The following is a 16,057-nucleotide window of genomic DNA, read 5'->3' as shown; positions in this document are numbered from 1 at the left end:
TGATTACAAAGGGGCACAAGGTAACTTTCTGAGGTGATGAAAATCTATATCTTGATTGGGATGGTGATCACCCAGTAATACATATTTTTCCAAACTCAGCAAAATCTGCAGTTAAAAATGTGTGACTTTTATTGTATGTAAATTATACCTCAGTTAAGTATTACTAAATAAATGATATTTGCCAACTAAGGTAGGGTTGAGAATAGGAGGTATTTTATAATACGAAGGTGCTTGTTCTATTTAATGTTATCATGGATATAATTTTCCTAGTCCATATCATGTTAATGTATTTAAGGTAATTAAAAAAAAATTGCTCTTCAAAAATCCTTTGTTCCTTTTTCCTCCACTAACCTCTAAATTAATCTCCTTTAGATGGAGACACTAAACTGGTTATCTTCACAAATTTCCCTTCCCCATGATAACCATTATCATCTTTTCTCAATTATGTCCCTTACTTTAAGGGATAGTGGCTGTTACATTAAGAATATAGAGTGACCTAATGTGTTGATAGCAAAGGTCATACATACAAGTTAAATGACAGAGGTATGAATCAGGGTTTGAGGTTCTTGGAGAGTTACCATTTTATAAGCAACACTGTGACTGTTGGGTATCATGATGGGAAGACAGAGATAACCCAACAAAGTTAACCTGTCGGATTCCAAAACTATTTCTCACAGCTTCCTGATATTATTTCGGGCAGGCATTAGATCCAGTTTGCAGAGGATAGAAACAGTCTGAAATCACAAGTAGTTTCCCCTGAGAGAAAAGAGTTCTCATAATATTTCACTGACAACCAGAGAAGAATAAAACAAAGAAACCTAAATGTAGAAAAGACACATATGTGTATGAATGTTATATGCTTCGTATTTCTGTCGCTAAGAACTAACAGGCACTTAAGGAAGGATCTGTTTAGTACTTGGTACAGTTGGGTTTTTCAGGAGCTATTGGGTGGTAATAAAACCAATCTTTGAAGGAATCAAAGAGCTTTTTAGTTCAGTGGAGTCAAAGCCAACTCCCAAACTTCCAAGTGTCTGTTTAAGCACCTGGCCTCTGTTTATCACCCTGAAGCGATGGTTAATGGATGAGAACAGTGCAAACCTTGTTCCAAAGGCATGCCGAAAACCAGACTGAAAGTGGTCAGGAGAGAGAGTCCACAGATGATGGCCCACAACCTGCTCCATCGTCTTTTCTCAAGAGAGATCTTGTGACAGAGACCTAAATTGAAAAAGTCAATAGAGGCTTTCTTTTTATAAATTCTTTTCAGGCTTTAACCCAGAGGATAAAACCAAAGTCTCACAATTTTACATTACTTAAGTAAGCCTAACTTAAGAAACCCCCCTTCTTCCATCATTCTAATGAACTTTGTCTATTTCCAAAGAACTCCAATATGACAATTTCTAGAAGCCTCAGCATCTGACTGCAGGCAGATACCCACTTTGCGGTCAGATTCAGACCAGTGCTTCTTAGCAATAGGATAAGAACAGTTATTTGTGCTCTAATCTTTTTCTTGTGCTAGGAGTCATATTCACAGATCTTTTAGTTATTCTTAGAGAGGCAGGGTGATTCGGTTTCAATAACTAGTTTCCTTTATTCACCTCTAAATCCACTTTATTAATTCAAGTTATATGTTTTGGAGAAAATAAATGTTCCTAGAAGATAAACAGCATACCTTCTGGGCTCCTCTCCAAGTCACTTGAACACCTCTTGCTCCCTGCCTAAATGATATCCAGCACATTCATATTCAGCAATGGGCCACCCGCATATGCAGCAAACAGCACTTGCCAAGAAGTTAATGTGCTCTATCAGTACGCCATCGAACATTCAGCTGCCTCAGCCCGAGAGCCACTGGGTCACTTCATCCATCTGTGCCTCCTCCGTGCGCACGCCCTAACCAATGGTCCTTTAAAAGAACACAAGGCTTTACGATATTCGGTGCCATTAAGTTTTTAGGGAATGTATAGCTTTAGGAAAGAATAAATACATTTATTTGCAGCTTATTGTATATTCATTATTCCTGAGTTAAATATTTAATAAAATACAGGTAGCTCTCTTTCTAGAGATTTCGTCAGTCCTTGTCTTGATGAAGTCCTGAGTTGATAATACTCTGAGGTAACAATATAACATGGCAAACCTGGTTGAGTACTGGGATAAATTGCAGTTTCAGTTTCTGTACTCACAATGGACGGAGTAGGAAAGCAGGGATGCTTTTTAGATTAGTGGAAGTGACATCTTATCAGAAAATCCACCAGCCTGTACAGTATTTGGGTGTGAATTAGGGGAAAAGTCCCCTTTAATGAGCAGACGTGGCTCCCGTGGCACGGCAGGAGTTGCAAGAGGAATAGAGGCTGAATTTCAGCCCCACTCACCCCTTCAGCCAGACTCACTTGGTCCTGAGCCACCATTGCCTGGGACGCTGGATGTTAGAACAAAAAAAGGGGCTTTGGATCGCATGAATTCAGAGCATAGCTCTGTTACTGGATGATTGCTTTCTATAGGGAAAGCTGTTTAAGATCGCTAATATTCACTTTAATCTTTTGTAAAAAGAAAATGATAAGAATATTCTCATCCTGCAGGGGACTGAGCATTTTAAAAAAACATAATGTGTGCAAGGTGATTTGTGTAGTGACAAACTGTGAAATCTAACAACAGAAGTGCCTTATAAAAACTCATTTTTCTCTAGGAGAGTTCAAGCATCAATTCTTCCTTAACCCAAGAAAGAACGGTTTTATTCTCTAGACTAAGCCTTCTTCTAACACTTTAGAGGCCACAATTGGAATATTTTCTGTGACCAGGCGGAAGAACACTAGAAGCAGGTTTACAAAGTTATGAATAGGAAGACCCCGGTTGGGTCTTCATGAGAAGTATCCAGATGTATTTGTGGTATATGAAGAGAATAAAAAAACCCTCAGTGTCTGAAATTACAAGACTGAATAAAAATAAATTGAATCTCTAGTATTACACCATCGGTGGGACTTTTACCCTTGTAGACACACCCCATTGCAAATTTTGTGCGTTGGTATTTGTTTGGCACACGGTGCCAGTTACATAACTCCGATTTGCATAAAATTTCCCCGCACTTTACACAACCAAAGGAACTGCCTGTTTCTTGGAAGGAAGGGCAGGAAAGGCTGAAGTGATTGGCTTTTGGATTACCTGTGAGAAGTCTTTTAGGGGTTTCCAGAAAAAGCAAGGGTAAAGTTTGGAAGCTTATACAAATATGGGTGCTAGTATATAAACAGAGATTTTTGGCTATTCCATATATGGGCTCATAAATGCTCTTCTTGTGTATTGAAGGGGAATGTAGATAGTATTTCTGTTTCTTTTCTGGACCACGTAAGAATTAGCAGTTGACTTCCTAAATAATTGGTTGCTAGACACTTCACGGATTTGATTCTCCAGCAGTATTTCTTAGGTGTAGGGTGTATGGGGTGAGTCAGGGCAATAAAACTGGCCGGAGAACAAGGGTCCACTCACTACAAAATAGGGAGTTTGTGTTTATCCCAGGGACTGGACACCATGCACGTTTAATCATTTCCTATTTCTGAATCTGCTTTCGTGTTGTGAAATTTAATGACATCTATGTAATTTCTTCTGCAGTCTCAATTTTGTCCCTGCTCCCTATGCCACCATACATACATAACCCTTCTAGAGTTAGCTCATTTCATAGGCATTGTTGCAATATTTGAAAGAAGTGGCATGACTCTTGAGGGGATAACCTAGAGACCTTCACCCAAAAACAAAGGAGAAGCACAAAATCCACCCGCATCCATCATTGTGGCAGAGCCAGTGTAGCACTCCAGATGGCTACCCTGACCTTGAGCTTCTCTCACCCACTGACAGTTGACATGTACTATGTATTAATGAATTTTTTTAAATATAAAATAAAGCAAAACAGTTTTGTAGTCTCTCTGCCTCGGGATTATTTCCCACAATGTTTCTGAAGAGAGAGATTTCTAATAATTTCATTTTATCCTACCATTCTTGAAATAATATACATTGAGGAAGATAGGGATCAGATCGTCTGTTTGAAGGCCAGCTTTCTTTGTATATTTAGGTGAATGGTGTAACCCCTCTTCCTTCTCACAAAATGTTCATTTGGATCTTTTTGAGGGGTGATCTGCAAACCAGGCAAGGACAGCAGTCTGCATTAGTTAAGTAATTATGATGTTCATATTAAGTTTCAAGATTCACAGCTCAAGCCAAGTAATATCCCTTTGCATATTTGCCCTTCTCCAACTCTGTGAAGACTAAAATAAGTTAATATTTGTGAAAGTACTTTGTAAACTGTAAATTCCTATATAAATTTGAGATACAACTTTTGTCCCTTAAGATTTTGCTTGCTCCAAGTGTCCTTGGTTGTAGTGGTAAGTTATAGTACAATAACTTCTGAACGTCAGCCCCAGATGTATGACTTTCATATGTGTCTCAAATATTGGACGGGGTGGTGGGCAGTCTCTATGGTAAACAGAGTGACTGAAGTACAGAGCTTTTTCTCCTTTCCTCTTCATAATCTCTCCTCCATCAATAATCAGCCATCTGTATTTCGTGAGGACCTCTCCACATTATTTTGCTTAAGAACATGTGGGTTTTTTTGTTTGGTTTGGTTTATTTATTTATTTGAGAGACAGAGAAAGAGAGAGGGAGAGAGAGAGCACGAGCAGGGAAGGGGCAGAGGCAGAGGGAGAAGCAGACTCCCCGCTGACCAGGGAGCCTGAAGCAGGACTCGATTCCAGGACCCTGAGATCATGACCTGAGCCAAAGGGAGATGCTTAACCAACCGAGCCCCTCAGGCACCTGAACATGTGATTTTTATACACATAACATTTACTTAGATATTTCCTGGTAAAATTAGAGTGGATTTATAAGTTTCATTTCCAGACTTTCTCTAAACCCTTAGCAATTTCCTATTTACATGCTAAATGTGAAAGCTAACAGTTTCATCAAATCCAAGTCATCTTTTAAAATTTTTGGACCAGATCCTAATCTAAACCTGTTTGGAAAAAAAATATTATTCATATTTTGCATCATTTCTGGCAAAGTAATTTCAGAGTTTTAGAGTTAAAGGGGTTATTCATTTAAGTTGAAATGTTATCTGGTAAATACATATATTTATTTTATATTACCCACGACAATATGTATTTGGTGTGTGAGCCAATAACTACTTATATAAATATTTTATTTTCTAGGTTAGAGGTGACTCAATTATGTTGAAATATTGCTTCATTAAAGTCTAAATGGACATTCATTTAAATTTGTCCAATTGAGTTTTAAAATTGCTTCAATTTCCCGTGCTGCTACCATTACAATGAAACCAAGCATGGAACGCTTCCTGCAAAGTTTTATTTCACTTTTTTTTTCTTTCCTTCATTTTGTGGGAGGGGATACAGTAAGAAATTAATATTTATTTAAATTTATTTCCCCAGTGCTATAAGTATTTTATACAGACTATATCAAATAATATAAACAGAATAAATTGCATATGCAGGTCCACTTGAATCTCCAGAGGTAGCTTTCTCACCCAGCTAACTTCATAAAATAATTGCTGTTTTTGAGAACTGAAACACCTAATTGAAAGAGTCCTTGACAGTAACTAAATGGATCTATTATTAGTAATATTTGCTGATTATACCATATTTATTAATTTTTTATTGTATTAATAAAGCATTTTGACTTTATGGCAGATCCCTGCTCAAATAAAATTATGAACTCCTCTGAGAAGTGTCTTAAATTGGAGGAGGATTTTTAGAGTGGAAAACATATCCCGTTACCTACTGATGTGGATAGGTATGGTTTGAGCATTTAGTGTTTTGGTAAAGCAGACCCTTTTTTTGCAAGAAGTAATTACTAAACCATATTACTTCTGAAAACCCTACCTGGTTGCCTATATCAGTATGAGTGATTTCTTTCCTAATAACCAATCACAGGATTCTTGGTAAGTTGTCATCTTTGCGTCTGATCATTTTCATTTAGCAAATAGGCCTGGAGGCCATTTTCTTGGGCCATCATTTTAATGGCCTCTGCCTTCCTAGAGATTAAGAAGAAGGCTAAATTGTTAATACTTGAAGATGATTTTAGAAGAATTTATAAAATCGGGTCTTTTGTTCATTCCACATTTCAGATATTGAGGTAAAAATACGTAGACAATTTGAACTCATTATAGTTAAATAATTCTCCAAGTAGGTATTATAAACATACTTCCTCTAGATATCTAATCATTTAAAAACTATCTGTAAAAGAAAATTGAATTATATAGTAGGGTATTATATTCAAGTGAACTTACATTATTGAAACAAACTATTAAAAAACTAAGTTAAGGGATGCCTGGGTGGCTCTTTCAGTTAAGTGTTGCCTTCTGCTCAGGTCATGATCCCAGGGCCTGAGATCAAGTCCTGCATCAGGCTCTTTGCTCAGCAGGGAGCCTGCCTCTCCCTCTTCCTGCCACTCCCCCTGCTTGTGCTCTCTCTCTCTCTCTTTCTTTCTGACAAATAAATAAATAAAATCTTAAAAAAAGAAAAGTTTGCCCTTAAGTCTAAGTATTTTCCTTCACAGGCTTTTTTAATTAAGAAAAGGACATGGAATCGACATAATTTCAATTACTTAATAACTAGTGTACTTTATGCCTACACATTTTAATAAAGGACATGAATTGTACTAAGTTATTTCATGATTCGTATCATGAGAATCCCACTATGTGGTGGGGAATGGGCAAAATAAGTGATGGTGTGTGTCAGATAGAGGCTTCCAGTTAGGGAATGAATAGGTCACAGGGATGAAACGTACAGCAGAGGGAATACAGTCAACGGTATTGTAATAGGGTTGTATGGTGACAGATGGTTGCAGTTGTGGTAAGAATAGCATAATGTACACACTTCTACAATTGCTACATTGTACACCTGACACTAATGTAACCGTGTGTGTCAGCTGTGCTTCAATAAAAGAATACTCATTAATTCGAGTCTAAAAAATATTACTGAAAAAAATAATGTCATAACAATGACTGATCATTTGAAATTGTATTAACTGTCTCTAAACAGGAAGACAAAGTATGGATAGACATTTCTCTGTCTCAAGTACAAAGGCATTCCACTTAAATGATCTGGTTGTGTTATAAATTGTTACATGTCTTACAATTTTTTTTTTTACAAACTCTAAACAAATCATTAACTGAGAGATGTTGTCATTGACTGCACAGCTGTATCATTTAGTTGTTACGTTTTTGTTTCCCCGCACACTATTGACAAGTGATCACTGCTGAAAAAACTCTTGACATTCAGGTATTGCTGCTGTAACATTCACTTTAATTCTAAGATAAATTGTTCTTTATCAGATACAATAGTTTCTTTTGTCAATATTACTTAGATATTTTCCATTTTTTTCATTCTTCCCTTATATTAATTTACTACCTTTCTAGTCAGATGAGAATAGGCAGAATCCATCAATTCAGCAGTAATTCCTTTATTACTTCCTCTTAATGAGATCAGGCTTAATAGTAAATACCAAATATAGGTAACACAGGTGAGTGTACTGAATCTTTTTTCCTTTGACTTCACAGCATTAAACCTTTTTGGTCCTCTGAATACTTCTTATGCCTCCACTTTCAGGATACTAACCTTTACATAGTTTCAAGTCAAAACATTAAGGTTTCAGAAGACTAGGATACCAGGAGGTAATGCAATCCTTCATTCATCCAGGATGAGAAGCATACAATCATTCTCCATCTCAGTTAGAAACTCTAGGGTCCACTCTGGGGTCTGAAGATTGAAAATTTAGTTTACCCACAGTATCCACTCAGGACAAGTGGTAATTGGATGCTTATCTGCAATGATTTTTGAATTAATCAGCCTTTCTTTGTTTCCCAAATCATGTTTTTGTTGTTTTGTTTTGTTTTGTTTTGTTTTTAACATTATCTTCTTACTGGTTTCCTGCCCAGGGCTTCTCACTCATCCAGTCCACTCTCTTCTTTTCCACCAGTTATAGTTAAAAACTATAATGTGGATTTATATCATATTTCTGATTAAAAACTTAGAAAAATCCCCATATCCATAGAAGCATTTCTTTTCTTTTTTGAAGATTTATTTATTTATTTGTGAGAAGGGGGAGGGGCAGAGGGAGAGAGTGAGAGAGAGAAAATCTCTAGCAGACTCCCTGCTGAGTACGGAGCAAGAGGCTTGATCCGAGGATCTGAGATCATGACCTGAGCCAAAATCAAGAGTCAGACGCTTAACGGACTGAGCCACCCAGGCGCCCCATCTTTTCTTTTCTTTTTAGTATGACTCAAGATTCATTAATTTGAAGAGAAAATATTTATGGTTCCAATGATTGCATGTTCTTTCTTCTGTCCCGTGTGTGTGACAGAGTGGAGTGACAGTGCTGCATAGATTTTTGCCATATATTATGTCTAACAGATCGTGATGAGTAATCGAGTGCCTTAGCTGGTCTATGAGTCTGACTGAACACAGTGTGACTTGACTGTTTTGTTAGCTTCTACTAAAAATGCATACAGGCACAGAGCTGTGATTCTTGTGATTTTTAGAAGTCTTTTTTTTTTTTTTTTAATCAGTGCATCATCAGTGTTTTAAAGTCCCCATGGATCTCTGTGGCTACCCTCCTTGTGAAAATAAATACACATTTGAAAAGTTTTAAATTGCTTTATTATTTTTGATATTTTGCAAGTGTGTTTTTATGAAATTCCTTGATTATTACCATTTTGATTATTTAGTTGTCATTCAGTTTGTTGATTTCACTGAGTTCATTCTGGGAAGTGAAAATAAGTAGATAACACTATAAAATCTTCTATTTGAGTACTGGTTAAAATAATTGGGGAATAGTTGGACTATATGGTAAGTAGCAAACATTTTATCATATCAAGACATGTCATAAGTTAGCACTGGCCTATTCCTCCTGTCTTATTCTAGCTCGCGAGTGTGTTAGCAGTCATATAACAGCCGATGAGACCATCCCTGTTCTTCAAAAGGGCAGAGTTTGGTAGGAAAGACGGGCACTGCATGCTACAGTTATACCAGTTCTCGTGGGAATTCTAAAATATTATCCATAATATATTCATTTTTCTCTACCAAAGGCCATGCTTTATTTCTTCTCTTCTTAATCCCTCCATATGCCATCCTTGTCTGTCGAACAATTTCTTCTTTAAGATCTGTAAAGATGTCCGATATGTCCCCTATGAAGCCTACCTCTGATCCCAGTAGAGAGTATTAATTATTCTTTCATAGAAAGTCCCATAGTATTTGTTTATCATTCTCTATTGTATTTCTTCAGTGGTCTTGGGCAGACTTTATTTATAAATTCTGTTGTATGTTTCTATTACCTATAGACTAATCCAGCTGTTCATTGGCTTTCTTAGTCACATAGTGGAACATTTTCTTGTGTGTTAGTAATGTTGTGCTCTGAATTCAGATTCATTGAGGTTTAATTAAGAGAAATTTTCGGTAGTCTAAATTGAGAGCATGTCTTTCAAAAATAACTTGATATTGGATTTACTCAAGTGGTCCAGTGATGTCATTAGCCAAGGATGATTTTTTTTTTTTGTTAATGTAAATATTTTTGGCATCTTCCTGTGCTGGTGAGGGGACATTTTTTTCTAGTAGACCCTATGTCTGAGATAGCTGTTTTTACTGATGTTGATCATATGTGGTGGCCTCATTTCCACCTTCTCATCTTGCACTGGCCCATTAACCTCATCTCCTCTGGGCCTAAAATACCAGCTCCCAAGGGTGCAATGACCAACAACACTCCTTTCTTCCCTAAACTCTTATTCAGTGTTGGGTTTTCTGTTCTGTGCTTTTTGACCCTCAAGGAATAATTCCTTCTTGCTTGCAAGCTTAAAAAACACCTAAGAAAAATTTCTGTTATACTTCAATCTAACATTCTTAGACTGGGAAAGTGACATGTCATAGCTTCTTCCTATTTCCTGAACTTTTAGCTTATGCATAAAATCATATTCTGAAATCTCAATCACTTTTCAGAAGTTATTTGCAAAATAGAGTAAATGTATTTTTATATAAATTCTATTTAAAATTTTGAACAATTAAATATTTTGTCTAGGTATATTTAAAGAATATTTTAAAATCCAAGATCCATATACATAATGAATCTAAAAATTATCTGTTCGTTTAGATAATGAATGTAGTTCTAGGTCATTTAGTCTAAAAAGACTTAAACTGGGACAGTGTTGCATAAAAATGAAACCAGAATGTAAAAGAGAAAAAAAAATTTCTTGGCATGCTTGTTGGAAGGAGGAAAAAATGCCCAGAAGATAAAAAAGAAAAAAATATATTATGAATTCTTTCTGTGTTGACCAGCAGATGTCATCTTTGGTTGTCAAAGCCTATTATTATAAGGGTGTTTCCTTAGTATTACGGTGTGCTTCTTACAAAATGATTGTATTAATATTAAATATGATTGGTTCTGAAATCAGAGAAAAATTTGTGAATGTGTTTTTTTTTATCTTTTAAAAATTATTTTTTAAATAAAATTAGAAAGCACTTTGGTAGTTAAAGCAAAAGAGATTTAGTACAAAATATGTTCTGAGACATAAACAATAATATCTATATTTAACTGCAACTGGTCAAGATTGTTTTTTTTTTTTTTTTTTTTTTTGAAGATTTTATTTATTCGTTTGTTTGAGAGAGAAAGAGAGAGTGCCCGCACAAGCAGGGGGAGGAGCACAGGGAGAGGGACAAGCAGACTCCATGCTGTGCGGGGAACAATGCCAGGCTCTATCTCATGACCCTGAGATCATGACCTGAGCTGAAATCAAGAGTCAGACACTTAACTGAGTCACCAAGGTGCCTCAAAATTACTTCTTATCAGTAATTATTTATTACTAATCAGTATTGCACACCATTTAAAAACTTTTTCACCTTTGATTCTAAGGTGTGGCAATTCAGCTAACATTAAAAAATTAACAATAAAATAAAATCTTGAACTAAAATAAAACTTTCTCCATGAATCAAAGTCAAAATTTGTAATGGGGCCTGTTTATTTGGTTATTTCAATTGTTGTACACCATCACCTTTTCTATTTTGTTCCTAAATGTCTTTATCTATCATATGAGATATTGGAACAGTTCTTCTTTAAATTATTTTCTATACTGATGTTCCATGAAAGATTATAATGTATTATGTTACTCATAGTAATACAGATATATCAACTCAGATAAAACGTTTTAAAAATATACTGGAAAAATATACTGGAAAACCTTCATAATAATCTGCAATTAAATGTAAAGATGATGGAATCTTACATTGAAATTTGATCTGTTCGGAATACTTATATAAGGGTTAGATGACCTTGAAAATAATCTTGATAAGCAAATTGATATTATTCACAGAGTCATGAGGATTTTTTTTTACCTTCAAGGTTAAACTGCTTCAATAACCTTAAAAGTATTTATTTGGATAATCACTTCTAGAATTAAGGCAATTTGCATTTATGACAGGCAGCCAGTTTCTCTCCTGGTGGTCAGCAAAAAAATAGGATTAGACCACAGGTAATAGAAACATGAAATGGAAGTCAGTATGCTTAGTACAATTAAGGTAGTACAATAAACAGCAGGCGGATGTTTCACGGCACCCTATAGATTGAGACTCAGAGGTGCTTTCATGGCCACGGTGTGGAAAGCCACCCATCTCAGCCCTGCTCAATGACTGGAAGGTATTGACAAAAAAAACCTCTAGTGAAGAGAAAATCACAGTCCCCTGAGGTAGGTCATTGCATATTCAGAAAGGATTGGTAGAAAATTTCAACATCAAAATGTGTTTCCTTTTAAAATCCACCCACTGGTAGTCATCTTATTTCATAGATAGGTTAAAATTTGTCTGATTTTCTTTCTCTGTGATAGAATTTTGAGTCTTAGAAAAACTATATCTGCCTATTTTTGAGAGACTTTTTTGTTCTTTTGCATGCTAAACAAGCCACAGGTTGGGACTCTCCTCTCTCTACTCATTCCATTCCACTGCATCACTCATTTATGAACAAAGTGATGCTTAGAACTAAATTGAATACCTCCGTATTTCCCCCTTGGTTAAAAAACAAAAGCAGGGGCACCTGGGTGGCTTAGTCCTTAAGCGTCTGCCTTTGACTCAGGGCGTGAATCCAGCGTTCTGGGATCGAGCCCCGCATTGGGCTCCCAACAGCGCTGGGAGCCTGCTTCTTCCTCTCCCACTCCCCCTGCTTGTGTTTTCTCTCTCGCTGGCTGTCTCTCTCTCTCTCTCTCTCTCTCTCAAATAAATAAATAAATAAATAAATAAATAAATAAATAAATAAATAAATCTTAACAACAACAACAAAAAAGCAACTTCTCCCCTCCCCCCAAAAAACATTGAGACTGTTATCCCCTTAATTCAATGTAGACACTAGTGTCTACTGAAAATATCCCAGGTTTACATTACTTAAGCAGCTCATTACTTCATTTATGGGTTTTGGATGCTTTTTTTTTAAGATTTTATTTATTTATTTTGAGAGAGAGCATGCGTGCATGCACGCCCACATACGAGGAGAGGGGCAGAGTCAGAGGGTCAGTCCTAGGAGCCTGACGTCATAACCTGAGCTGAAATCAAGAGGCAGAGGCTTAAGCGACTGAGTCACCTGGGTGTGCCGGGATGCTTATTTTTAATCAAAACCCCTAGCTCTTTATCTAGGCTGCTACTAAATGCACATCCTCAATAACATTTGGTCTCAAATACAAGCTGTCAGTGATGTTTTAGGTATTAATTTCTTTATTCAGAATATTATTTTCCTCTCATCTAGATTTTGCTCTTAAGTGTTGTGATTCATGGATTCATGGATTCATGCTATCACTTAGTAATGAGGAAAAATACCATAAAGAGATAAAAGAAGCAATAAAGAGAATGTGATGACTCTTTTCTAGAGATCTTCTATGCCCAAGATCTCCTTTTAATCTATTTTCAGCTCAACTGAATGAATATCCTTAGAACATTTTCTTCATTGCATACAATGTTGATTTGGGAGAATTTTTCAAATGTTACTAAAATTTAAGTATTTTAGTCCATGTATTTAATTTCACTAATAAACTTATCAAAAATCAAATTCAGTTTATCTGATATTATTTTTTTCCTGGTGAACCTCTCTGGGATAATAGAGACTATCACTTCTATTCTTAGTGTGCAAAATCCATCCTTTAACTATCTGTTAGAAATTTTTATGAGCCAGCCCTTCTGCAACCATATTAGATGATAAACAACTAATAAAGAAATATGAAAAACCAGGTAAGAGAAGTTCTTGCAAACAGAACCCCATGAGGAAAAACCCAGGAGGACATTTACTATTTAGCCTAATTTTATAAAAGAAAAAACAGAAAAGATGTTGAATGAGGAATAATAGATGTACAACTTATTAACTCATCATTCAGTAAGAATTACAGAGCTATTTGAAAAATCTAAGAAATGTTAGCAGTTTCTATGAGGACAGAGGCTATACTTCATGCATTGTATCCCCATTGCCCAGTATGCTACATGGCATTTAATAGGCTTCCCTTAGATATTGTTAATTTAATAAATAAATACTTATAGGTAAAAAATGGAACGTATAAAAGTATCTATATTTCAGAATATCAAAAAGTTGGATCTATAATTCCAAATGGTCTGTGCACTTTTCAATTTGGTAACTGGAAGAAAAAAAAAAGCAGATGGTTCGTATATGTTGTATACACTATATGCACTTGACATAGGTACCCTTGAACTCTAAATAAAGGCTTCTTTGTCATTGACCCAAGTTCTTGTGTCATTGTTAAGTTTTTGCTTGGGTAATTTCAAATGTATTGACCAAACACAATATAAACACAAATTTTCATTTTTACTGATTTTTTTTTTTTTGACAGAATTGATCATTCACTTGGCTGATATACTACTTTTGATCTCTAGGATGCCACAGTTTTTATTTTCCTCTCATTCACTGGTTTGTTCCACCTCAGGCTTTGTTGGGGTTGTTATCTGCTCTCATTTCTCTTAACGTTGGCTTGCCCCAGTGGTCAAGCTTTAGCATTTTTTTTTTTTTAAGATTTTATTTATTTGAGAGAGAGAGCATGAGCAGAAGGAGGGGCAGGGAGAGAGGGAGAAGCAGACTCCCCACTGAGCAGGGAGCCCGACTCAGGGCTTGATCCCAGGACCCTGAGATCATGACCTGAGCCCAAGGCAGGCGTTTAACCAACTAAGCCACCCAAGCACCACAGGCCTTAGTCTTCTTCTCTATCTACTCACAGTCCCTTGGTGATCTCTTCAGTCTCATGGCTTTAAACTTAGAATCTATCCATATGCTTATGGTTAGCGGATTATAGATCTAATTCAGGCCTCTCTGGAATTCTAGACCAGTATATCCCACTCGATGTCTCCATTTAGATCTTTCAAACTGTTAAAAATAACTTTCTGAAGTTCTCCCCCAAAATTTGACCCTCCCATGGGTTTTTCATCTCAGTTGGAAACTCCCTTCTTTCAGTTCCTTGGACTAAAACACTTGTAGTCGAGCTTGATTCTTTTCCTCCTCTCACACTGTTCATCTAATCAACCAGGAAATCTTCTTACATCTATTCTCAAAATTCTCCAGAAAATTGGTTAGATTTTATAAGGTTTTTTTTGTTTTGTTTTGTTTTGGTTTGGTTTTTTTTTTTTTTTTTTTAAGATTTATTCAACAGAGATAGAGATAGCCAGTGAGAGAGGGAACACAAGCAGGGGGAGTAGGAGAGGAAGAAGCAGGCTCATAGCGGAAGAGCCTGATGTGGGGCTCGATCCCATAACGCCGGGATCACGCCCTGAGCTGAAGGCAGACGCTTAACCGCTGTGCCACCCAGGCGCCCCTGGTTAGATTTTAATAATGACTTTTCAAATATAATAATTACTCACGGGACACATGGTAGAATGTGGTAAAAGGACCAAAAAAGAATAAGCGTGTTTGACTGTCGTATGTCATCATTCGAATTTAAGCACTCTTTCTATTTGTAGGAAAGGCCTATGCCCCAGAATTCTACTACGACACCTACAATCCTGTGTGGCAGAACAGACATCGTGTTTATTCTTACAGTCTACAGTGGACACAAATGAACCCTGATGCGGTAGATCGGATTGTTGCATACCGGTTGGGTATTAGGCAGGTGAGAAATTTAATTGCTGCCTTTTTTTTCTTTTTGTGGTTCTGTGAAGACCTTGTTATGATGATACGTTGCTATAAATTTCTAATCATTTTGCATAAATTCCAGACTGTATTTTCCCATACGAAAGATAATTGTGCTCTACATAGAATTGTTCCTAACTATTCACAAATGTTTGGAATTAACTTTTGTGTTTTCTACTGTAACAGCAGACAATTTAAAGTAACATCCTTTGAGCCTCCTGAAATCCTTCACCAGGAGAGAGGCTATAGAAATTACAATGGATTCTTGCTATGAAAGAAACTTATTTAAGATGTGCTCACACTTGCCTGTGCTGCATAATTCTTTGTCATGTTTCCTAAGGATCTAGAAGTCTTACTTATTTTTATTTTATTTCATTTATTTTTAATTTTTTTTAATTTTTTTTATTATATTATGTTAGTCGCCATGCAGTACATCCCTGGTTTCTGATGCAAAGTTCGGTGATTCATTAGTTGCGTATAACACCCAGTGCACCACGCAATACGTGCCCTCCTTACTACCCATCACCGGTCTGTCCCATTCCCCTACCCTCCTCCCCTCTTTTAATCGAAGGGTTTCAAAGTATAGAGAGAGGGTGTTTTAAGAGTGAAGTTAAAGTATCTGAAGAATAGAAATATTTTAGTAAAATGAACAGAAACCATCAAGAACAATGTTTTCCTAAGGTAGCTGAAGATTATGGGTTTTGTGTAAATAGATCTTTTCAAATGAACCATCCTTTAGCCCGGTTATCCTTTGTTGGTGCAAACGATATTTTTGAAATTTAAATGTAAGTCTTTATATTCTTTCCTGTTACATAGTTTATTATGGGGGGGGGTGACTGTTTCTGCATAACAAAACATTTTCTCCAGAAGTTATTTGATTCCCTCACAACTTTGTATTATCCACAGATTTGTA

General features: G+C 36.2%; 1 protein-coding gene across 1 annotated transcript in view; it reads left to right on the top strand.

The window, feature by feature from the left end:
• The window catches only part of MDGA2 (MAM domain containing glycosylphosphatidylinositol anchor 2), a 364,476-nt gene that overhangs the window by 261,885 nt on the left and 86,534 nt on the right, over positions 1-16,057 (top strand). Inside the window, exon 8 of the mRNA XM_008694362.2 lies at positions 14,976-15,124. Within this exon, the coding sequence (XP_008692584.2) occupies positions 14,976-15,124 (149 nt within the window). The remainder of the gene's footprint in view (positions 1-14,975; positions 15,125-16,057) is intronic.

Source organism: Ursus maritimus, unplaced genomic scaffold (assembly GCF_017311325.1).
Source record: "Ursus maritimus isolate PB19 unplaced genomic scaffold, ASM1731132v1 scaffold_36, whole genome shotgun sequence".
NCBI classification, from domain to species: Eukaryota; Metazoa; Chordata; class Mammalia; order Carnivora; family Ursidae; genus Ursus; species Ursus maritimus.
The sequence above is the reverse complement of the archived record's forward strand: the minus strand, read 5'-3'. Positions and strand labels throughout refer to the sequence as shown.